This window comes from Amblyomma maculatum, unplaced genomic scaffold (genome assembly GCF_055883805.1).
Source record: "Amblyomma maculatum isolate TAMU_Amacu unplaced genomic scaffold, ASM5588380v1 scaffold_19, whole genome shotgun sequence".
Classification (NCBI taxonomy): Eukaryota; Metazoa; Arthropoda; class Arachnida; order Ixodida; family Ixodidae; genus Amblyomma; species Amblyomma maculatum.
The window spans coordinates 7,196,633-7,222,400 of NW_028146744.1; the positions used below are offsets into that span (position 1 = coordinate 7,196,633).

The 25,768-nt window shown below is 45.8% G+C and overlaps 1 protein-coding gene across 5 annotated transcripts in view; it reads right to left on the reverse strand.

Moving 5' to 3' along the window:
- LOC146171622 (tRNA (34-2'-O)-methyltransferase regulator WDR6) overlaps nucleotides 1–25,768 on the reverse strand; it is a 215,707-nt gene that overhangs the window by 3,942 nt on the left and 185,997 nt on the right. For all 5 annotated transcript variants that reach the window (XM_084586380.1, XM_084586377.1, XM_084586376.1 and 2 more), the window contains one exon: nucleotides 25,182–25,332. In XM_084586380.1, coding sequence (XP_084442506.1) covers nucleotides 25,182–25,332 — 151 coding nt within the window. The remainder of the gene's footprint in view (nucleotides 1–25,181; nucleotides 25,333–25,768) is intronic.

The window sequence follows — 25,768 nt, forward strand, 5'->3', positions numbered from 1 at the left end:
CTCGATGTTCTATGGCACGTTCATTGGTCTCTACATAAAAGCTGGCTATTGGAGAAGTCCTATAGGCTCCGGACGATAACCGTAAATCAAGATTATGGGCTGGATCTAATCGTTTCACGTAAGATGGCCTTGCTGATCCGTATGCTATTGACCACTATAGTCTAACTTAGAGCGTATCAAAGAATGGTAAATATGTAAAAGGAATACCTATCGAACCCACAGCGTTTTCTTGAGAGTAGCTTCAGCACATTGAGGGCTTGGGATGCTTTTTTCATCAAGTTGTTTATGTGTGGGAGAAAGGTTAATTTTTTATCAAAAGCAACACCTAAAAATTTATATCCTTGTTTAACACGTAATAGAGTCTGGTTCAGGAGAAGTGTAGGGTCATTTTGCAAGCCTAGTCTGAGCGAGAACAAAACAGCTAGTTTTTTGTGCAGAGGACTTAATTCCGTTTTTGTCTGCCCAAGCGGACATTTTGTTTAGTTATCTGCATTTGTCACTCGCGGGTTGACAAGCTGGAGGAGGTGTATGGTATTTAGACATCGTCTACATAAAGTGAGTACATTATGGATCTTGGGATTACTTTTGCTACTGAATTTATCTTAACTATGAAGAGTGTGGTACTTAAGATACAGTCGTGGGGAGCGCAGTTTCCTGCCTGAAGTTCATTGAATAAGTTGAGCCCAGCAGACTTTGAATGTACAGTCGGTTAGGAAGTCACTCAAGCAGCTCAGCATCCTGCCACAAATACCTAGCTTGGCTAGGTCATGCAGGATGCCAAACCTCCACGTTTTATCGTAGGCCTTCTCTAGGTCGACAAAGACCCCCAATACAATGTTGCTTGTGGATGAATGCTTCCCGGACGGTGTTTTCTAGAGGGATGAGATGGTCAGTGGTTGAACATGCTTTTAAAAACTGTATTCATGAAAGTCTAAAAGCTGTCATGATTCTAATAAAAAGGTCAGTCTGATACAGTAGAACCCTGCTATAGTAAACTCGGATATAGTAAAAACTCTGATATAGTAAAGTGAAACTGAAGTCCCAGTTCATCTACCATACACAACTGTACATTTTCCCCCTTTATAGTAAAGAAGTTTTTGGTAAAAATCAGTTATAGTAAAGTGCGCCTGGCCGCAGTGACGACAACCACGATATGGCATTGCCGCGCGCCTTACTTAGAATCGCAAGGCAAAGGTTTTTTGTATTTGAAAACAGAAAAATAAGCGTTCTTTTAAATGGCTTTACCACCAGGCTCAGCAGCATTCAGGAAAAGCCTACTTTACAAAGGCCTTGGAGACGCGAGGGAAAGCACACAGCGCGTAGGGGAAAAAAAAGTAAAGCTAACTACAAACATGGAAAGAAAGCGGCGTGGTCCGTTCAGAAATAAAGCAGAGTAAAAGTGCAGCAAGAAATAGGGAAGGGGAAGAAACAGGTGAACATTCACAGCACTGTGCAGCACAGAGCATGAGGCAGCGCAGGCAAAAAGTGGAGGTGCAGCATGTGCAGTTTTGCAGCACTTGACTGCCACGCGCATTTATCATTTATTGCTTTTTAAAAGACATAAACAGCAAAAAGTGACACCATGTTCATGCAAGGCTTTGGTTTTCAAATAAAATCAAGCTTGGTTGCATTCATAGCCAAGTTGTCTTCCTGCTTAAGAGGTACTTCCACAAGATCTAAAACATTTTTATAACAAAAAAAAATTGCACGAAGAGATGATAAGAGTGAGATGGAAGATAATTCAGTTTTTTTCATTAAGCAACAAGACATTTTCAGTAAGTGCTTATTTAACTACCAGACAACATCTTCAGAACCGATGTCATCACCAACAACTGATATAGTAAAGACCCTGATATAGTAAAGATTTTTGCTGGTCCCAGGGACTTTACTATAAAGGGGTTCTACTGTATTTAAAATGCTTTCGAATGACTTAGCTGGACAGCTTGTAAGTGCTATGGGTCGGTAACTGGTAGGACTTGGTGACTTGCTGTGTTTAAGGAGGGGTATTATAAATGTTTCTTTCCACGATTTAGGTAACTTGCCAGTTATCCATATCTTATGAAAACATTTCAACATTGCCTCAACGGCTGCTTCAGAGAGGTGCTCTAGCATATAGTAATGAATGTTGTCTGGACCTGGTGCTGTCTTTTTTTTCCTAATGATAATACTCTATTTAGTTCGTGTAGTGTGATAAGTGTTTTTCAGCTGTTGTTTTATATTTCTGTAATGGTTGTGAGTAGTTAGATGAGCTAGATACTTTGGCAAAGTGCTCGCCCAGTTGTTAGCCTGTTCTTCAAGTGTTGCTTGTGAACCAGCGATGTCAACATTAGAAGTGCAAAAGTGGTGCTATCTTTAGTGATTTATAGACTTCTTCTCACATCTTCGATCTCAATGAACTATTTATGGATGAAATATATTTCTGCCATGATGTTTTTTTCGGCATTTCTTCATACATACTGTGCCCTAGCGTTTTTAAATGCGAGCAAATTATCTGTAGTGGGGTATCTACGAAGGGTGTTCCATGTTAATTCTGCTGTTTTTTTTTTGCTAATTTGCAATCGTTTGTCCACCATACTTTTTGTTTCCTTTCTGCTAGTCCTAATGGTTTGCGGAATAGATAGTGCAGCTGCTGACAAAATGCACTAAGTAACTCTCTGGTTTCATCTCTGTTAAGTTTTTTTTATTCTTTTTCTAATGTAGCATTTATTTTAAAAAGCGACCAATCAGCATGGTGTAGGTGTAGTGAGGGTCATCTAAGACCTTCTAATTAAAATCGGTAAAAAGTTATGGTGCTATAAAAGCTCAATTCAAGTGTTCATAAGGCATTTATGATTGAGCAGTATGAAATTTTCTATACTCTGCCCTCTGGCATGTGCGTTCACTGCCTCAAAAGGAGGAGTAAGCATTAAAATCCCCAACTATCACATATGGCTCTGGTAACTGTTGTGTAAAGATCTTCAGAATCGTTGATGGTAACTGCGAGGTGTGGAGGTATGTATACAGAGCAGACTGTTATTGTTTTGTGGCTTATGTGTACAGCTACTGCTTCAGTTTGTTTTTAATTGTAGCTCTGTGGCAGGGACGTCACTGTGTATTATTATTGTGATGCCTCCTGACAATCTGCTAGCTTGGACTCTATCTTTTCGAAAAGTGTAGTAAAGATGCTTGTGTGTTGTGGCTTAAGGTTCGTATCTTGAAGGCACATACCGTTACGATATTCATATTTGATTTAAAACACCAGCTTTTTTAAGAAACATACAAACGTAAGCGTGGGTGCCACTGTTCTTAGCAGATCTGTAATGTCAGTCAGTGTAATTCCTGTGTAAACCTCTGCAGTTCCATTGTATTAGATAAGCCATTGTGATTAGCTGGGGAATGAGGGAAGCTATTTATTCTCGGGTGGGATTATTCGTGGCTTCCCTTTCTTTTCGTGGGAGTCTTGTTACCGCTGTGGGAGCGGCAAACTGAGAAATGAGTCCACTGCCACTCTGGTGGTGCTGGCAGAGATTCTGCGGGTGTGTGAGTTTTAGATGCCGGCGGAATCTCGCTGACATCCATATCCTCCATGGTGAATGTGGAGGATGCTGCTCGTTCGCGATGGCCTGTGGCCTTCGTATGTACCTTTCTTGGTAGCTCGGCTGCACCAGGCTCCGCTACAACGGCGGAGTCTACTGGCTCAGCAGCTGCTTTCTTTACGGATTGGAGGGACAGGTCCAGTTCAGCGGTGCAATTCTGGTTTCCTGCCAGCGAAGAGCTCGACCCCGAAGGCGGCAATTGCAGGCCTCCGGCATTGATCGCATGCTCATCTCACGAAAGTTTTAGGCCTTTGGGCTGTGCCGCAGGCCTCAGTGATGATTGTGGGGACTTGGATGTCAACACGAGGTCCAGCGGATCGACCTGTGTGCCGACTAAAACTGAAGGTAGTGGCGGTCCCCGCGTCACCACATCAGAGTATGTACCCTTCTGTTGTAAGGAGTCGTTTTCGTGCCTCGGGGTATAAGTTTTCTGTGGTTTTCAAGGTGGTTGTGTCTTTCTCGGTTTTCCAGTGGACCACTGCAGTTGACACATTTGGCTATGCGCTCACACCTGCTTTTGGTGTGTTTGTTGTCTCCGCACGTTACACATGTGGGTTTGCCCTGGTAAGCCAAAGAGCTGTGTCCGAAGCGCTGGCACTTGAAACACCTTCTGGGTTCGGAATGTAAGGGTGGACTTTACAGTTTAGATGCATGAATCGATTCTGGTAGGGTGGAGCTGTTAAAGGTTAGGACTATGTGCTTTGTCTTTATCTCTGTATTATTTCTCCTGATGGTGATTCAGTGCGCTGCAATTATACTTTGTTCATCAAGTTCTTCTAGTTCTGCATCAGTGCTTTGTAGTAGTTCCATCTCAGAGATGACGCCTTTAGTGTAGTTTGGTGCAGTGAGGGGTCACCTGCACGCCCATTTCTCCAAGATTTTGCAGAGACTTAAGTTTACTTCTCCATTCTTTTGTTGTTATTTCTACCAAGAAGGTCCCCATTTCTCTTTCTTCGCTTTATAACTTTGGCGACCACAAGTTTTTGATGCCTTTGGCGATAATGAAAGCAGACAGGTTTACTTCAGGTTGGTCTTTCAAGCAATAAACAATGAAAAACTTGGCAAATACTTCATGTTTTTATGGCATAAGCTGCTTAGCATCAGTGCGACCCCTTTTCGGGGGCTGATCATGTTTATTAGAAGATTTGTCCATACGGCATGTAATGGCTAAGGGTTCATAATATTCAGTCGCTTCTGTTTCACCCCCATATGCAACGAAAGGTCCCGGAGCCCCTTGCCTGGTAGACAGACTAGGAGACCATCGGCCGAGGCTTGACCCTCTACTGCCACGGTTAATGGTTTCTTCCCTCCGCCTTTCAACCTATTGGCACGGTACAGATGACAGCTTCGGTGTGGGTGCTCAGGGTCTGTGGTGGCACCAACACCTCATTACATAAGGTGCCCCTGCGAGGGTTTGCCAGAAGATAGTATACTCTATAGTTTTCTTCCACAGTATTAAACCATTAAAAGGCTTCTTGCTGCTGCCACTCGTCTCTTCTCAGCTGTACTTTTATATTTTAAAAACGAGCCAAGCAGTGTGAAGAACTAGAAACCATGAAGAAATGTTCGCCTAGTTTATCTGCCCTTTCCTCTATGCCCTTGTTTGCATACCTGGGGCCATTAGAAGAGAAAATGTGAAGGGGGAATGTAAACCTATGCCGCTTTTTCTTTACAAGATTCAGCTCAGTATGGATGAAAGGTAACTTTGCCACGTTTTTCTGCACTGCGATGAATATAATAGGCTTTAGCTCATGTCTTTTTAAAAAAATTGGAGGCTTATCAAGGTTAAGCCCAGTGGATGCGAAGCATGTTAAGCAGCTGCCTCAGTGTGGATGGGGCTAAGTAACGGAGACGTGGTTTTAGGTTAATCGTCATACTTTATTCTTTGCAGCCCGACAAACACGCCCGGCGCAAAGACGCTGGCGCGGTTGCGGGCACAGAGACTGACGCGACGGCGGGCGCGCGCCGCTTCATCCCTGGCGTGACGTCACATATCACGTGATGCAGCAATGGTGGCGCCGCCGCCGCATCACGCGCGACGGCGCGAACCGAAGCGTGGAGGCCTCCGCCGGGCGACGTCCGACGGTGCGATATGAGGCCCCATCTGCAGCCGGTGTGACGTCATCACGTGACATCACATCATGTGATCTCACTTCAAGGTCAATGGTGGCCACCGCCGGGAGGCGACCGACGGCGCGATATGAGGCCCCATCTGCAGCCGGTGTGACGTCATCACGTGACGTCATGTCACGTGACCCCACTTCAGGGTCAATGGTGGCCACCGCCGGGCGTCGCGCGAAGGCCCGAAACCTACGTTAATATGCTTCGCATAAAAAAGCCTTTTATGCCGGGCATCTGTGGAAAAGACTCCAGGCTTTACCTTGCATTCTTGTGTATAGTCACAAACCATTTTTTCAGACTCAGCGGGACCTAGAAAATGGTCCAAATAATCAAACAGTTCAAAAAACCCATACATTTGAAAAAGATCACTTTTCTGCAAAAAATCAGCTTTACAAATTACAAACTTCAGTTCAAACCATGTTTCAAATATGTTGATAAAAGGGAGTCATAGCATAACATGATCCGCTACTGTGATCAGCTTCCGTGCGCCGCCCATGTGCACACACCAGCGCGATCCAATACCGTGAATACGACTGCTAGTGCGGGTGTGCTGACTGGTGCTGACACACTAGGTGTGTGCACCACCGGAAAGCACGCAACTCGCTCAAGGCAGTTCCTACATGCGCAGTGGTGCACCGCAGGAAGACGATCGTGCTAAGCTGTAACCACTATAGCCCGCCAGCTAACACATCGTGGTCAGTCATGTTTTCGCTATGTCCATGCCACTTCACGATGTACTGCAGCTGCAGGTCATGCTCATACCACAAACGTATGCAAGCATCGTGTGAAGCAATACCATTTAGTTGCCATTTTTATGGTTAACGACGGTAGCAAAGACGCGAGATGAAACTCATCACTGGGAAAAAACACGACTGGAACGAGAACTTATATGAATGAACCTGCTCTTCCCCGAGGGTGACAGCGTCAGAGCGCGCTGCGGCAGACGGTGCTCACACTTCATTTTTCCATCCGATTGCATGCTCTAGGCTATCATGAAGACAAGGCCAAGCATTCCCTTTCTGCCACCGTTTCCAATGGCAATGATGCACAGGGAGCCAAGCTAGTTCGTCTGAATGACTCGCTTCGTCTAAGCTTTCACGACTGCGCAAAACTGGGTTGTTTGGAAAAATCATGTCCACTCGCATCTATTTTATGCTGAAAAAAAAATCTTGGGCCAAAAATGATCACAGTATTGCTGGCACCAAATTTGGTCCGAAAAAATCTAACTTTTGGATACCATAGTGTACAAAATATCGGTCGTAAATATGTACACATTCCTATGGGGTGCATGACGGTTCCTGAATGAAGTCCGAATTACTGCTGTCCGAAAAATCGGTCTGCTACTGTATACGACATTGTGATTTTCTTGTACTCTGAGGTCTGAGAAATGGCAAAATGCACGGCAGCGAGGACACAAGTTGTGAACAGTTCATTCAGCTCATCAACAATGAGGTCATTTGAAAATGTTCAGTCCAGACTGACTTCTGATCTACAAAACATTGACCAGTCCACTCAAATTAGGGGCTTCCAACGACTTAGTTTCCTACGTATGACTCATAGAAAACATAAGATGCTTACAATGACCGGCAAATGATCACTTCCATGCAGGCTACCCAGAAGATCCTATTTAAAATCACTAAAAAAATAATGCAAACGAAAAGATGAAATCAGATTAAATTTCCAAGAGCAGTACCTGTGTTGTCAGGCAGACATCACCACAGAGAATAAGATCTCCCAAAATGCTGCCTCTAGTGTCAGTTCGCTTCCTCAAAATGATTAATGCACATTAGAATCACCAATTACCAAATATGGTTCTGGTAGCTGCTGTAAAAGTTCCAATTTTCACTTAAAAAGCAGTTGTCCAAGAAAAGAGATAACAGAGTCTGCATAGACAACCGGTATAAGATGACCAAAAAAGATGTCTATCCTCTTCCGCGATCGGTGACGCACTTGATAGTTTGCATGGAGCCAGCTCCTGTATAAACCGTATCATAAGTCGAGTGGGAATATAGGTCGACCCCCTTACCATGAAGTGAAAAAAAAAAAAAATAAAGAAAAGAAAACAAGAAAAAGTGGAGAAGCGCATATATTTACATCGGCTGTGTCCCTGCATCACTGGAGCTACGATCTCACTCCAAACTTTCAGCAGCGTCGTCGAAAGACAACCCTGCTACTCGTCACATCCCAGTGTCATCTAGTTCTATCAAGTGTGTTGCTTACGCAGCATTTCTTGCAAGATTGCATGCCAACAGCTGATCTTGTCCACAGCACTGCACGCTCTATTCTGAAACACCGAACTGTCGCTGAGAGATTGGCCATGTTGCCGTTTGCTTCGGCAAACATGACGTTTTCTGGAAAGCTACTGTAAACTGCCTCCACATGCCATTACTCATTGCTAAAGAGGCAATTTAAACTCTCATAGGTCGAACGAAAGAACGCACGCCTTCCTCCATGGCGCATGCAAAGATAAGTGCACTTGGGATGAAAAAAATTCCAGAAACTACAGGATGTCGATACACAGTTCTGGCAGTCCATTCATGAGTAGCATGCCACTTGTTGCCAGACTGTGCCTCAAATTCTTTAAAAACCACATCGCTATATAAAATTAGGAACGACTTTAGCTTGCTTTCCTTTTAGAAAAAATCTCTATCTATATTCCGGTTTATACGGTACTTTTCACCCATCAACCTTCGTTGAGGCTACTGGCAGATTTTTGTCAACGAAACAGACCATGAAAAAACGTTCATCACCCCTGATGGCCTCTACCAATTAAAGTCATGCCATTTGGCCTTCGCAATGCTTTAGCAACAGGCCAGAGACTGGCCGGTAGTCAGATGGTCGATGATAGACCGGAGCGCGGAGTCCAAGCGCTGTTCATCGGCTATGTGGGGAAAGGCCAATAAAGACAGGACGCATGCGTTAATGTCACAGGCCGTAGAGCTGGGAGGGTCGACAGGGTGGCAGGAGAAGTAGTCTGCATCTTGGTGAAGCCGACCAGCCAACCAGACTTATAGACCACAGAAAAGGTGTACTCTTGCAATCTTAACACCCAGCGTCCCAAACGTCCAGTAGGATCTTTGAGTGAAGATAGCCAGCACAAGGCATGGTGGTCTGTGATAACAGTAAAGGGTCGTCCAAACAAATAAGGGCAGAATTTTGCAATAGCCCAAACAAGAGCTAGGCACTCCCTTTCTGTGATAGAGTAATTTTGTTCTGCCCTAGATAGTAGGCGGCTGGCATACGCAATCACTCTGGTGCAGCAGTGGTGAGGCTGAGTGAGGATAGCTCCAATGCCGTGACCACTGGCGTCAGTGCGGAGTTCGGCAGGGGCCGAAGGGTTGAAATGAGTCAAGACGGGTGGATTGGTGACAGCAGCGATAAGTTCGGAGAAAGCTGCAGCTTGGTCAGGGCGCCAAGAGAAAAGTGCATCTTTTTTCAGTAGGGCGGTGAGAGGGCAAGCAAGGGCTGCGAAGTTCTGGATGAAACGACGGAAATAAGAACACAAGCCAAGAAAACTTCAAACATCACTAGATAAACGTGGTGTGGGAAAAGTACGAACGGCACGGATCTTATCGGGGTCATGCTGGACACCAGCAGCATTCACTACGTGGCCAAGAACTTTGATTTCCCGATGACCGAAATTGCATTTCTTGGAGTTGAGTTGAAGGCCAGCGCAGCGGAATAGCTCGAGAATGGTAGAAAGGCGAGAGAGGTGGCTCTCAAAAGTGGACGAGAAAACAATGATGTCATCTAAATAACCAAGACAAGTGGTCCACTTGAAGCCAGGCAGCAGCGAGTCCATCATCCGTTCGAAAGTTGCAGGGGTGTTACATAGGCCAAAAGGAACGGCTTTAAATTGGTAGAGGCCGTCAGGAGTGATAAATGCTGTTTTTTCGTGGTCTCGTTTATCGACGAAGATTTGCTAGTAGCCAGAGTGAAGGTCGATGGAGGAAAAGTAGCTGGCTCCATGTAAGCAATCAAGTGCATCGTCGATGCGCAGAAGAGGGTAGACGTCTTTTCTGGTCAACTTGTTGAGGTGGCGATAGTCGACGTAGAATCTCCAGCTCCCATCTTTTTTCTGGACTAGCACAACCGGTGATGCCCAGGGACTGTTTGAAGGCTCAATGATGTCGTCGGCCAGCATCTTGTCAACTTCACGTTGAATCACCTGGCACACGGAAAGAGACACGGTACGGTCGCTTGTGGACAGGAGCAGCATCGCCGGTGTCGATGCGGTGGGCTACAACAAACGTTTGGCCAAGAGGTCAGGCCCCAAAATCAAAAATGTCGCTATATGAAAGTATCAGCTTGTAGAGCGTGTCGACAGAATCGGGTTGCAGGTTGGCCGCAATCATGCTGGAAACAGGATCGCGTTGTAAAGGAGATGACATAGTAGCGGTATGGGCTGTGCAAGGTGCAGGAGGAGGGTCGGTAGTTAGGGCTGAAACTTCCCAGTCGGTCAGCGGGGAAAGTTCAGCTAATGAAATTCCGTCGGGGAGGACTTGGGTCGACAAGCTAAGTTTAGGAGTGGGAGAGTGGTGCGATTCTGAGATATGTGTACGATGAGGTGTGGGAGGATGACGTGACGCTGCAGGACGACGTCTGTAATTGGGAACGCCAGGTAGTCTCCATCGGGCACGGGCGGAAAAGGGCACATAGGAATATAAACAACAGCTTCCAGAGGGAGGCGGGAATATTTTGCTGAGCGGAGGCGAGGTGGCATGAAAAGGTCTTCAGAGCAGAGGGGAAGGTCCAGACACAGAATGCCGGTTGAGCAGTCAATAAGGGCTGAGTGAGTGGTCAAGAAGTCAAGGCCAAGGATCAGGTCATGGGGGCATTCCTGGAGCACGGTGAATAAGACTGGTGTATGACGACCAGCAATGGTTACACGGGCGGTACACATACCAAACACGACAGCAGGGCTGCCATTGGCGACACGAACGGTGGGCGAAACTGCTGGCGCCAGGACTTTCTTCAGGCGACGCCGAAACGAAGAACTGAGGACAGAGAGTTGGGCACCAGCGTCAATAAGGGTAGAGACAGGAACACCATCAACAAGGACTTTGATGAGGTTAAATTGTGGAGCAAAGGCCAACAGAGGTTTTTCAGTCCGAGTAGCGAATGCAGCATGACCTCTGGGAGCTGCATCGTCTAGTTTTCCGAAAAGCGGCCGGCATAGGACGGTGAAGAATTACAACGAGGCAGAGGAGAGCGGGAACGTTGGGTTTGCGGGGAAGGTGACCGGCTCGAAACACGAGCAGGTGGAACAGGATCTGCACGGGACGGTTCAGGTTGGGGCGAGGAATGGCGCGGTGCAGAGACTCCACTGCGATTGACGTAGTGGAATGGGCGTGACGGCATGTACCAGCGGTTGCGGCAATGACGGGAGATATGACCAACACGGGAACAGTTGAAGCAAATGGGGCCATCGTCAGCGGTACGCCAATCATTAGGATTACGGTAGCAGTATCAAGGCATAAAGCTGGGGTTAGAGGCAGCAGCGATCACAGGAGGGGCTGAGTTGGAGTCGATGGTGTTCGGGACGTGGCCAGTAGAGATGCTCATGTTAGCGACCTCCAGGCGAACAACAGCCTGGATGAAGGATACCGTAGGAAGGGTGTTGTCTGTCAGCTGAGATGAGGAAACAGCGGGAGCCATGGCCTCGAGTTCACGGCAGACAATTCGTGTCGTTAGTCGGGTTGGAAGGCTGACGGAGAGTAGGCAGGTCAGTACAGGATGAGGTAGCAGCTGTGTTCGGCAAGCGGTCAAACCGGTGACATATGCGTTTTTGTTTCGCCTGCTCAAAGTGCCGGCACACTTGAAGAGCAGAGTCCACAGTTGAACAATCTTTGCATAAGAGTAGGTAAAAAGCGTCATCGGCTATACCCTTTAGTATGTGGCCCACATTATCTTCCTCACTCATGGCCGAGTCGACTTTTCGGCACAGGGACAGGACGTCTTGTATGTAAGAAATATATGACCCGGACGATGTTTGGGCACGAGATGCCAGGTCTTTCTTGGCAGCAAGGCGGCGTCCAATGGGTTTGCCGAAGAGGTCTTGAAGCTTTTGTTTGCATATGCCCCAAGATGCCAGTTCGTCTTCGTGCATTTCAAACCAAATGCGCGCGGTGCCGGTCAAATAAAATATGATATTTGCCAGCATGAACGTTGTGTCTCGGCGGTTGTGTTTGCTTACTCGTTCGTAGAGGGCCAACCAGTCGTCCACATCAACGTCGTCGGTCCCGCAGAAGGGTCGGGGGTTGTGCCATCACGACAGTTGGGGCGGCGGCAGTAGAGGGGGTGGGGTCTGTGGACATAGTGATGGTACCGACGTGGCATCCATTGCGGAGATCCAGCCTGTTGTACGGGGTACAATGATTTCACCTCCACCAAAGATGTTACGAATGAAAATCACGTTTCCGAAAACCTGCTTGATCCTTTGCTTGATTGCAGTCTAAGGTTGTCCTGATTCTATTAGCGATTACCTTAGTAAATACCTTATACGTAACAGACAGTAAGCTGATTGGTCTGTAATTTTAAGGTCCTTAGAGCCCCCTTTCCTTTCTTATGAATGAGAATAATGTTTGCATTCTCCCATGGTTCCGGTACCGTCGATAACACCAGGCACTGCATATACAGGGTGGCCAATTTTTCTAGCACGATATTCCCCCCTTCCTTCAGCAAATCTGTAGTTATCTGATCCTCTCCAGCTGATTTCCCCCTTTTCATAGTTTCTAATGCTTTCTTGACCTTGTCGTTCGTCACTGGTGGAACAGCAATTTACGTTAGGTAGCGAAGCACTGGAAGTAGTAGGCGAATATGTCTACTTAGAACAGGTAGTAACCGCAGATCCCGACCATGAAAAGGAAATAACAAGAAGAATAAGATTGGAATGGAGCGCATTTGGCAAGCACTCGCAGATTATGACTAGCAGCTTACAGGTATCGCTGAAGAGGAAAGTATACAACAGTTGCATCTTACCTGTACTCACCTATGGGGCTGGAACGTGGAGGCTAACCAAGAGAGTTCTACTTAAGTTGAGGACAACCCAGAGGGCTATGTGACGAAAAATGGTAGGGGTAACATTAAGAGATAGGAAGCATGCAGAGTGGGTCAGAGAAATAACTCAAGTTACTGACATTCTAGTGGAAATTAAGAAGAAATGGGCATGGGCAGGTCATGTAGTGCAAAGAGAGGATAACCGATGGTCGCTGAGGGTAACAAACTGGATTCCAAGGGAAGGAAAGCGTAGCAGGGGGCGGCAGAAAGTTAGGTGGGCGGATGAGGTTAAGAAGTTTGCAGGGGTCAAGTGGATGCAGCTAGCACAGAACTGGGTTAATTGGAGAAATATGGGAGAGGCCTTCGCCTGCAGTGGGTATAGTCAGGCAGATGATGATGATGATGAAGACTACTGTATCAGTCCATGTTCAGAAAACAGACCATGTGGGTGGAATTGTTAACTTTGATGTCCTCGCAACGTCGCTCTCAGGCCGAGAGCAAGTGTTAGATAAGTTGCCAACGCGTACGGAGCCAGCCCGGCTGCACCTTGGTCATTTTCAAGACAGCTGCAAACCCTATGTGTGTCTTCAAATGAATCTGGCATCGAATGACTTTGAGAAACGAATTGATTTTTGCAAATAGCGCTAATTAAATATAATGACTCGGAATTTCTTCACAAATGGTTGGGATAGACGAGGCCTAAGCAGGAACTCGAATGTCAATTTACATAATGCCCATTACTGGCGTGACAAGAACCCACATTGGCTATACGTCAGCACGAGCATCAAGTAAGACTGTCAGCAAATGTTCGCTGTGGCATTTATGACAGCCGTATTGTCGGTCCTTACATCATCGACAGAAGCCTTAATGGAAAAAGTACACATACTGCGTTCTAAACGGCGCCGTCTCTGAATTTGCAGCTGAGCCATCACTGGTTTTGTAGAAAAAAAATAATGGTTTTAGGCTTCAGCATGAAAGAGCCCCGCCGCATTTTTTTCCTTTGGCGTTGTAATTCCTGGACAGAACCTTTCCCAACCAAAGCATTGGGAGTGGGAGAAAAACAACCTGACCTTCTGGTTACTCAATTTCGAATCATTGAATGCCTTCCTCAGCGGATACGTTAAGAAGAAAGTTTTCAACTTGACAGAAATAATGCAATGCATACCAATATACCAGCACCATTTAACGCTCAATAGTAATCTGCACGTTGTCACAGAAGCGTGATGCGTTCCTTTCACAAAGCTCGTGACGAAACTAAAGATAAAAAAAAGCTCCCTCCGGAAGTAATCCACCGGGCAGAGCACCAGGCCAACACTTATCAAGGCTCTCAAAATCGACATCTCCATAGCTGACTATGACTATCCTTTTCTTGCGCCGAGCGACGAAGCAGACGATAACGCCGGACGTGGTCCAAGTGGTCTAAGCTCATGCGCCTAGGATCCCTAGCAAGGGAAATTAGCACACGCGTTTCGAATCGGGTGCTGCATTCATTGCCGCGTATCACCAGCTGATGTTGCGTATGAGCCATACTTCGGCGCTCCTCGCGCGCTCAAGTTTCGGTCGCGTGCAGCAAAATTTGTCGGATTTCATCGAGCTGCAGAGCTCTAGAAAATGAGTTTTTCTTCATTTGGCATCGTCTCGTTCATGGCGCCCATTGAAACTAACTGCCCAACTACGATAATTAAAAAGTTAATTAGCGAGATTTTGTTAATTACATGAATAGTTAGAGAATTTTGGCAGAATATTATGTGGGCCAGGGCAGAGAGTGTGTTCCCGAAAATATTTCCTTGGTATTGTGTACAGACTATTTTTTTTTAATTGCTTAAAGTCTTCCGTGTAACACCCTGTATATACCACACTTAAATATCCTGTTCGATCAGAGATAGGTTGTACGTGGATACTTAATTCGTTCATCAGGTTCTTAATCACCTTTAAAAGAAAGTTTATAATCGGAGCAAAACAGAGAAAAGCAACTTCACAAGTCTGGGCCTCTTCGGCAATATCGTGCTGGAGGGACTGCTCAAGGTAACTGCAATTACCTTCGCAGCAGCTTTTGTGTCCTTTTCTGTACAAACATAAACACTGGCAGTACCGCAGGCGAATGGGATGTCACATCGCGACTTTCCTGCCTTCGATTAAGATCATAGGCACGCGGAATATTACGACAAAACTTCTTATGACTTGATAGTATATACAACAAAACATGCATGAGTTGCAGGCGTTTGTTACTGCACTCATCGTGCGGCTGAAACGCAACTATGAAAATTGAAGCTGAAAACGAACTGATCAAGTTTCAATGCAGAAGTGAAATGCATGTTGGCTTGAAAGCAATCCGTCGCCAAAGGCTCTACTTGTTGCATTTAACGCCGCTGCCCTTCGCTCTCATCTTTATCTGAGAGCAAGAAACGTGAAAACAGGTGCCATTTTCTTTTTTTGTGCCACGTGGTGCAACCAACCGCACCACAGCTCACAGCTTGCAGGAACAGCGGGAATTATGCTCAAAAACAGCAAGTGCCGTGCACTCAATGCAGACGGATCGGGCTTTTGCTTACACCTTGAAAGTCACTGCTGTCGCCAGTGGCGCCGCATCTCCACTGACGTCACAAGCTGACGCTTGTCTATAGTCGACTGCACTTCTCCGACATGTGCACAATGGCAGGTGTGACGAAAAATTAGTGGCTCCGTTTCCAAGAATAGACTGACCACTTAGCTTCTGTTTCACTTTTACAAACTTTGCGGCAGGCTGCGGCGATAGCAGCTATTGGATACACCAGCCAAAAAACAGAGCCCAACAGCACGGCATTTAGGACACTGAATGATGGCACTACGCATTTCTCCTGCTTCCATCTGCGTGGTTCTTTCATTGTATCACAACTGAGATTGTCAAGTGCTGTTCGCGCACTGTACGGTGAAGTCTCCACATGTGATGCAGCCACTTACAAGAGGGCACTGCTGCTACTGTGTTGCACCGTGAAGGACGATGCTGCGGCACTTAGGATTTTGTATTCTGCTTTGATGCTCCCGACACTCTGCATGCAATAAAGCATTGATCGAAATGTATAAACACTGACCATCACATTTCTCAACGCAAAAGCAGGTGACCTTAGCCAGCCTTTAAACAAATGAATCAACTATGATGCAAGTGGTTCCCAATGTTGTGTGCACGCTAACTGAAGCACACGTGTCGCTATCGTGTACTGCATGAGAATGCGCCAAGTTCAGCTATCGTTTATCTGATAGTCCGTGCTGGCTACAAAAGCTGCTGGCACAGACCGTTGACCCCCAGAATGTAACCAACTTGAAGCCTGTAAAGTAGCAGGAATAAACGCTCATTGTTTCATCTACGCCGCCCAGTTCTTAGATGCCCAGACATGACATATTGGCGAGAAGGGTGGGATTACCGTACGGAATTTGCAGCGTAAGGAAACTGGCTCCTGTGTCGAAAGATTCCTGCTTTGAAGACTGCCCGGCGATGGAATTCCTGAAAGCAGCATCACGGCAGCTGAAACTTCAAGTGAGTCATGAGCCATATTAGTCATACTGAAGCTTTTGACGAGACCACAAGTGATTGGTGCTGCATGAGGAAAGGCTAAGGGCTTACTTTTTGGACATTGAGGTTCCCGACAAAAAGAAAGTTCCTGCTTTGCTAAGTCTCATCAGCGTGAAGACTTACGCGTTGCTCAAGTCCTTGACGGCGCCAGACGCACCGTCCTCAACAGTTTGACAGTCTTCTGAAACTCCTCAGTGAGCATTTGGCACCGCAAAAATGTCACTGCAGAGTGTGCAAAGTTTTACAAACGATCACATCAAAGTGGGGAGCCAATTGCTTAGTTTTTCGCTGAGCTTCAAAGCCTGATGAAGAGTTGTGAATTCGGAAGTTTTCTGGATGAAGCGCTGCGGGACTGTTTCGTCTGCGGCCTGCTCCACCAAGACATTCAGCGTGTTTTGTTCATGGAAGACAAAAAGTTAACCTTCCAGAAAGCTGTAGATAAAGCTCTTGCCATGGAAAATTTCTGCGGCCTGCTTCACCAAGACATTCAGCGTGTTTTGATCACGGAAGACAAAAAAGTAACCTTCCAGAAAGCTGTAGATGAAGCTCTTGCAATGGAAAACGCAACAAAAAGTGTGGCATTTACGCGTAACAGTGTGCCCGCGGCGTAAGATGTGAACAAAGTTCAAGCTGAAAAACAGATGGTGACGTCACAAAGCTGTTTCCGACGCTGGTAACCCAATCACTCTAGCGAAGCATGCCCTCATATCGGCGATATATGTTACAATTGTAACCAGAAAGGGCATATTCAATGCACCTGCCACAAAGGAAAGAAAGCTAGGGAGACAATGCCTCGGAAACGAGTGAAATGCTCCGTCCGAAGCGAGTCGTCTGCCTCATTTCAAGCAGTCAACGCAGCCTCAATTACTGTGCCCCTCAGCGTCGACGACGTCCAGCTGACAATTGAGCTTGACACCGGTGCAGCCATATTCGTCATTTCCTGGTGCGAATTCCAGCTTTTTCCACATAAGAAACTTCTTGAGGACTTACACTGGAACACTGGTGAAGCCAAAGGGACTGGCGGAAGTAGTCGTGAACCACAACCAGACCGTGCAACTTGTCCTGTACGTCATGGACACTGCAGGTCCAGCTCTTCTCAGCAGGGAATGGCTGCAAGATATTTGGCTGGATTGGAAGAACCTGGTTTTTTCGAAGCCCTTTGGTCCTTCTCATGAGATGTCAAAGCACTCGGAACGAAAACTGGAAGCCCTGCTAGACTGCTACTGCGAGCTTTTCAAGGATGAGCTCAGCCCTATTGCAGAAAAACGAGCCTTGCTTGTCCTTTGGGAAGGGTCACAGCCAAGTTTGCAAAGGCATGAAGCATCAAGAAGTGTTCCATTCGCTCCACAAGGTACAGTAGAAGCTGAACTTACAAAAATGGAGAAGCTTTGGATTATATCTCCAGTTGCTACTAGTGACTACGCGACACCCTTGGTACCAGTCGTGAAGAGGGACGGAACCTTCCGGCTGTGTGGTGATTATAAGACCACCATCAGTGCCTGTCAGGAAGTAGACCACTACCCGCTACCTCGGATAGATGACCTTATAGCAGTACTTGCAGAAGGCGAAGAATTTACCAAAATCGACCTCAGTAGGGCGCACCAGCAGGCTGTGAAGGCGGACAGCTAAAAAAAACTACTGACATTAAACACGCACAAGGGCTTGTACAGCATGAACCGTTTGGCTTTCGGCATTTCATCGGTGCCAACCATATTTCAACGAATTATGAACAACATGCTGAAAGGATTGAAGGGAGTCAGCTGCTATCTCAACATTCTGGTCACGGGCAAGACCAAGGAAGAACACTTCCGCAATTTGGAAGTCATCTTGTCAAGATTACCAGAATGTGGTGTGCTTATCCGGCGTGATCAGAGCTGTTTTTTCAGCAACAGCTCTGTTATCTGGGCCATGTCATCAGCGTGGATGGTGTGTGCGCATCCCCCAAGAAGGTATCGGCACTGCTAAATGCACCTGCTCCAAAGGACAAGCAGCAACTGCAGTCTTTCCTGAGAATGGTGAACTACTACGACAAGTTTGTTCAAGTTGAGGCAATTAGCAATTCATGGCAATCTTCCCAAGCACTGCAGGTCTTGCAATTGCAGAGCACTACTCAGCAAATGCTCTATCATCTACAGGCACGGTGACCAGCTAACCCGGGAAATAGTAGAAGCACAGGAAATAAGAGCAGACAAAAAATGTGCCAGTATTGCTTCAATATTCCTTTCGAAGAAAGACCTAAGTTTCTTGGCTGAATGTGATGGGTCTCAAGGTAGCAGTCGCCATTAGGGGTTGTTAGATGCCTTTCGTACTAGCTCTAGGGCTCGTTCACAGGTTTAATTTTTTGTCTCTGCCTTTTCATTGTCTGTTTTTGGTTTTATCTGACACGCTGCTAAACGGTGGTTTTAAATGCCATAGTTCACTTTTTGCCGTTTTTGTTGGCGGTTCACATCTCGTTCTCTTGTGTCATTCTTGTCGTGGTGTTCTGCAGTGTCTTTGTTGCCTGTTTGGCATTTGGTTTTATTGACACGCTATTAAACGGTGGTTTTTAAATGCATTGTTCCCATTTTGTCGTGTTTTTGTTGGAGTTTCAGTTCATATCTCATCGCAGTGCCTTCTTCCTTTCCATGCCGGTTTACATGCTCATATTCTTTAAGCCTTTTAAATTTCCTTTTTCTCCACAGGGTAAGCTAGTGTTAGGTTTAAAAGGAAGTGCCATTTTTGTTTTTTTGTTTGTCCATTTTTCTTATCGCATTGCTGACTTGGAGTTCGTGGTCCATGCGTTTAGTTCTTTTGGGTGTTGCTTGCGAAAAGTGTTTTCATTTTTAGGGAGCATATTGCTTTGTATAAGCTCGGCGTTATTGGCAGCCTCTTAATAAAGTTAAAAGTTGGCGCTCGTCCTTGAGTGTTCTCTGTCCTCGTCCCTCCCTGCCGCGCCGTTCATGTCAAGTTTGTTCAAAGTCTGTCGACTTTGGCCCACCCATTCTACAAACTGCTTAAGCTAAACGTGCAGTGGACGTGGGATGAATCCTGCCAGCTCACCTTCAAGCAGATAAAGGCAGTTGCATGCCTGTCAGGTTCTCAGAAAAGGCATTATGGAGGTCTCATCAGACCGGGGAGGGGGGGGGGGGGGGACGAAGGAGTTACTAGGCATTTTTATTGAATGAGTTGTTTTTATTTGGTTCAAAAGAGCGAGAATTAGGTAGTTTTTGTTTGAAAACCACTGACGTGCCACATCACTGCTCATTGTTGGGGAATCTTCGATGTGGCAGATGCTGCCCTTTTCAGAAATTCCTCCGAGTACAAACCTCGTTACAAGAGGCACTCAAGAGACCCGAAAAAGATGTCTATTGTAAGCAAGGTCTCTTGTAACCAAAAATTCTAAAAGCACTGTGTTGATCAGTTTACTGCACATCAGCATATATAAATGCATTTACACGCATTAACAGGGAATTGCTCAGGAAAGTTTACAGAACTTATTCATACAAGTAGTAATTTTGTGAGTGCAGAGTGTATTCCTTCCCAAATTCTGGAGGTAAAGCACTTCATTTTGCAAGCCTTCCTGTTGCTCTAATACCTTTGAAGCACTCTTACTTGCTTGGCACCCTCAGATGCTGACACTTTTCCTCTAAAATGTCCTCGTAGTCATCCTCTATGGCCCATGTGCCATTTACTTGCGCGAGAATCGCCGTCTGTAAGCTCTTTGAGAGCACACAAGATCCACATCTGCAAATACGAATTCCTCAAAAGATTCTGGTACCTCAGCAGTCTCTTCGATGATCTCCCAAGCTTCATCTTTAAGGAAGCTTGCCACAGTATCCATATATGGGCCCTCTTACATCATGTCAGCACATTTAAAGCCTGCTTGTCTGAAATAGTTTCTCACAGCTTCACTTCTCAGGCCATTCCAGACACCTAAAATCACCTGAACTGAACAGCAAATTTCGCATCAATTACTATTGTACAGTCTTGCTGCCTGTCGAGCAACAGATGTTCTACAAACCTTGTTTTGTACAGCAACTTGACTGAGTGCTTAATGCCTTTGTGTATTGGTAGAAGGTAGGGTGCGGAGTTTGGAGCGAAAAAAATAACTGGTGGCTTTGAGCACGAGAACTTTGGTGCTGCAAGAAGCATTGTCCGCAAAGAGAAAGGCATTAGGATTCTGAGCTTTCACCTTGTGATCAAATTTTAAACAGCGAGGAGTTAAAAATGCTGGATGTCATTCATCCATTTTGATTTGCTTCGTAGGTGACAGTAATGCGATGCCAGTGGCTGAAACAACGGGGTCATTCGGCTTTCCAACCATTGGGAAGCACTCCTTCTCAGTTCCTGACATATACAACAAAAAGGATGCTGATATGGAACAGAATTTAGCTGAGGGAATCTGAAGTGCATCATGTACGAGTTGGCACGCTTCAGCTACATTGCATGAGCACACCTGGGTTGTGTCTCTTCTAACTAGTGAAGAATTTACTCCAGGGACCTGAAAAAGTTGTCCTTAGTAACCGAGTGTCTCTTGTAACCATGTCTCTTGTATGCAATGTTGTTAACATGGCAGACATAGAAAAATCAACCAAACAATTTTCAAGTGTCTCTTATAACCAAGTCTCTTGTAACAGTGTCTCTTGTAACGAGATTTAACTACTGCCGACAGTAACAGTGTTCGCACCTGCGACATTTAGCCAAAAGAATGTGACCGAGGGTTGTGTCAGACATGGATGATCTGAACTGAGTGTGATTTTTTTTTACAATACTGAACTGTCTCTCACATTCAGCATTGCTGTGTGGTATACAGAGGATTCCAAGCATTACTGCTGAGACACGGCTAAATTTCTTTTGCCCATCTGCGCCTTTCAGCTGGGAGATGGCGCTCCATTGCCTGTCAGCATGTTCCTCTTGCAGCACACCTTGGGGAATGTCAAACGCCTGAAGTTTGACAAATTCCATTTCCAGAGAATTCAAAGCTTGGTCTTTCGACTCTTGCTGCTTTAGTGGCAGCAAGACCAGAAACCGCTCCACAAAGAAAAGCACATTCTGAAAGGACATAGTGTCGATGGATTTCAGATCTGCGACTCTAAAATTACTGCATTGTCAATCAAAGGGAACTTGAGGCGAATATGATCGCAGGCAGCGATCATGTACTTCCGAACAGCTTCATAAAATTGTTTTTGCTCACTTGGCTTGAGTTTCTGAATAATGCATTTGGCTTCCAGTCTCACCACAATGTCTTCATCATCCTTCTGTCCATCTTTGTCATGGTAATCAACTGTGTGTAGGTACTTGTGTTCCTTTAGAAGGCGTGGCTGCACAAACCTTGAAAGGATGTCTTCAAGAAGCCCAAAAAGTAAAGGTTACAATGCGTGTATTTAAGGAGCTTAAGACTGCAGCCGACAGTTCAATGCCTCAAAGACAGGAATGGTGTTATTCAAAAAAAGACAGCACGCTTTGTTAAAGTCCGAGCTCAAAAACTGAAACAGCCTCGCTTCACGTGTTATGCATGGTGGCCTACTCTGGCCCACCATATCAGTGGCCTTAGCCTTTTTCACTGCCACTGGTGCAGCACCTGCTGCCTTTTTTCTCTTCAATTTGCACGGCATGTGTTCCAGTTCTGTACTTTGCGCCGACACCACTGGAGTCTTTGGAATTTGGCAGTATGACAGAAATTGCAAGTTGCGGCTTCTTTTTTCCCCTCATGAAGGAAAAAACTCTACAGAGGTCCCCATTGATTCATTAACCTTTCCACTGATTTCCCAAGCGACAGCCATCGGGTTGGCGCGTGCTTCAAAATTTTTCGATACTCAACGTTATGCATTTCTTGGAAATACTTAAGAGCAGCTTTTCTTTTTGCATTTTTTTCCAAATAAAAAAAAATATCTATGAGGACTTCGTCCACCTTCGCTGGGAGACAACACGCCGCTTTTTCTGCTGCAATGTTGATTAAATGGCAGGGACCGCCAATTATACAGTTGACTCCCGGCACAACAAACACCACTTCAACGAAATTTTCGCCACAACGAAGTATTTTCCATTCCCCGCGAAGCTCCCATAGGAAGTAATGTTTAAAAATTCTCTCCAAAGCGAATTAGTTGTGAGAACGCGTTCACTTCAAAGAATTTTTCGTAAGTGTTCGCCATTCAGTGAGCCGTCTATTTTAAAAATTTGGGGGCTGTACGGCTTAGCTCGTCTTCGGCGCAGTCGGTTGAAGACGGCTGAAGACAAATCCAACGAAATCCACTGTCGCCAGCTCTCCCTCCCCTGCTTTCACATCGCGTCGCCGGCATCGCACAGCCAATTTCTCGCTGTGTGTCATTCATGAGGATTATCGACCACGACCTTGCCGTTTTTGCCAGTCGTTACAATGTCGAAATCACCACCAACTAAAAAACGAAAGTTTCTTTCGCTTGAAGATAAGGCAGCCATCATCACCCAAGCGGACAGCGGACGGAAGAAAGCACTCATTGCAGGGGACTTCGGCAACGCCCCGAGTTTGCTGTCCACGATTTTGAAAAGCAAGTACAGCGTAAACAAGGCACTTGCGTCGGGAACATTGGCCAAACATAAAAACGTGATGCAGCCGACGTATGACGAGCTGGACAAGGCTGTCTACACGTGGTTTGTAGACACGCGAGCGAAAAATATCCTGCTCAGTGGGCATATGGTGCAGCAGAAGGCCCTTAACTATGCCTGCTTACTAGGCCTAGACGATTTCAAGGCCAGTACAGGATGGCTAAATCGTTTTAAAACTACGCACAATGTCGTCGGAAAGGTTTTGTGCGGCGAATCTGCTGCAGCGAACAAGGAAGGTGCCTCAGCATGGGCTGCAAATAACATTCTGGCATCATGAATCGGTACGCTCCATCTGATATATACAATGCCGACGAGACCACCCTCTTCTACGAGATGCTCCCAGCGAAGACTCTCGACTTTAAAGGGCAACGTTGCCATGGAGAAAAACATAGTGAAAAAGAATTACTGTGTTGCTATGCACTAACTTGGACGGGTCGGATAAGCGCCCTCCATTAGTAATCGGGAAGAGTGCAAAACCGCGATACTCTAAGGGAAATCGAAGCCTTCCTGTAAAGTATGTTGCAAACGCTTGTGCATGGATGACTCGTGCCATCTTTGCAGACTGGGTGAGTGCACTTGACAGTGATATGAGCAGACAAAACCGAAAGGTTTGTTTGCTCGTAGACAATTGTTCGGCCCATCGCATTGACGACGTGACGCTGACAAGTGTGCAGTTGCGCTACTTCCCGCCCAACTGCACTTCTGTAATTCAACCGCTCGATCAGGAGATTATACGGAGTGTAAAGTGTGCCTACCGTGAGCGGCTTATCCAGCGGCTTCTCCTGAACACTCAGACGGGAAGAGAAACGAAAGTGGACGTCTTCATGGCACTGCAAATGATGGCTGCTTCATGGATTGTCACACAGAGCACACTTATCAGCAACTGCTTCAAGCACGCCGGTTTTTTTCTTGGCGCGGCGACCAACATCATCGCAGCCCCAGAAGACGGCACACCGTCGTCATCGACCCCAGAGATTGATGCGACATGGAGTTCGCTTCAAGAGACCGGGAGCATCTCTGCTGACATACAGCTGGAAGACTTCCTCGGCGTTGACGCAAAGGTGGCTGTTCACAAGGAACTGAACAATGAGGACATTATAAAAAGTGTCCATGAAGTAGAAGAACCGTCCGATGATGACGACTTCGTCCAGGATAAAACTGCCTCAGCAACCAAGTGCCAGGTAATAGATGCCTTCGACGTGATCCGGCAATTCCTTGGCACTCACGATGATGATGTTGCCATGGCTCTGTTAGCAAAGTGTGAAACTCGTGTGACGCCGCTGCTGGCGGTGAAACCAAAGCAGAAAAAGCTAACAGATTTCTGGGAATAAAATAGTGTGTTTTCCAGAGTCATTTTTTGTCCCTTTTCTTTTTTTCGGATTTCTTGACAATGAAATTCCGCGACTACGAAATTTTTACCGCGCCCCGTAAATTTTGTTGTGGCGGGAGTCAAATGTATTTATTTTTATCTTTTATAAATTTCTGAGGACAAGACAATTTCATTTTTTCAAGCTATTGTGTCTGGTAATAACGACAAACAATTAAAATTTGGTTAATGCAGGTAAGACAATTTCATTTTTTCAAGCTATTGTGTCTGGTAATAATGACAAACAATTAAAATTTGGTTAATGCAGGTCTGATTAATAACACTGACTTTGGGGCTGTGCTAAAATTTCTCACCGAGAAACTATGGAAAAAAGAGAATTGTCTTGCCCTGGAGTAACTATCCAGGAATGACCATAACTAATTTCACAGTGTCAGCATGTTTTGCAAATTCTCTAGGCCTGTCCCAAGGGAATTATGTAAACCATCTTGATATACTCCTCTAACTTGGTGGTTCTTCAAATGCTTGTACTATGAGCCTATCCTTAAAATTTCATCCAAATATCTCAAGAAATAAAAAAGTTGGTGCTCAAGGGTAGCCTCCCCCCTTAACTGTAGCGACCTAACATTAGAGAATCGTTGGCAGCAGTCAGCTATTATGTCTAGGCGCAGCCACATGTTGCCTGGTGCTTCACTTCATTTTTCAATTCATGAGCATGCAGAGGACGCACTCAATGGCGCACTGAATGTATGCAGAGTATGCGGGCAGGCAATCTCCATCATGACAAAGTACCAACTTAGTTCCTGTGTGACATACTACCACAGGCAAATGTTGCGATGTGAATCAAATCTAATAGCGGATATTATTTCCAGTCTGAAATATTCATACACCTCAAGTGGCAACCCCTGCCCACTCGATGTTTTGTTTGTTTTTTCATCCAGCTCTCAACATACACTTTGTGAGGCCAAGTTTCCAAAATTATTTCACCTATGTAGAAGGAGAAAAACAGATTTCTAGTAAGGAGCTGGAAAGAAATAGGGAGTCTTGCCTCCAACATGTGAAGGCAGCAATGTCTGGGATGCAGGAGAAACGGCTGCAGTGTTCCTGCAAAGAACCAGCGACGCGTTGCCAAAGTCGAAGCCGCTGATCAACACCTGTCGACACAAGCCAATTGCCCCGGGGAGCCAGAATCTGTGCACCTGCATGGAAGTTTGCAATGCTGTAAATCTACAATAGCCAGCACAAGGCAGTAAGCAACCGCACCATGATCACTACTTATGCAAGTCCCTTGTTAGTCTCCAATGCACTGGAATTCAGCTGTTCAAGCCCACTAGTTTGTTCTCTTCAATTACATGCTGTGTTTTCTGCACCGTTTCCCTGCGGAGAGACAGCCGCAACTTTTCAAATAAGAGCTGCAAGTCTGTGATGTGCGTGTCCTCTTTCCTTTTTCATATCAGCGACAACGGAGTTCCCCCTTCACTTCCACTTTTCCATTATAACATCAATAGAATTTTTGCAAGCAGACTTTTCTGCTCTAATTTAGTAAACCACCATCGAGGCTCAATGACAGTTCTCGCCACAATAGTCTGCAATCAAGGCTTTCCATGATTTAGTGCTGTGCAGACTGCTTGGGCT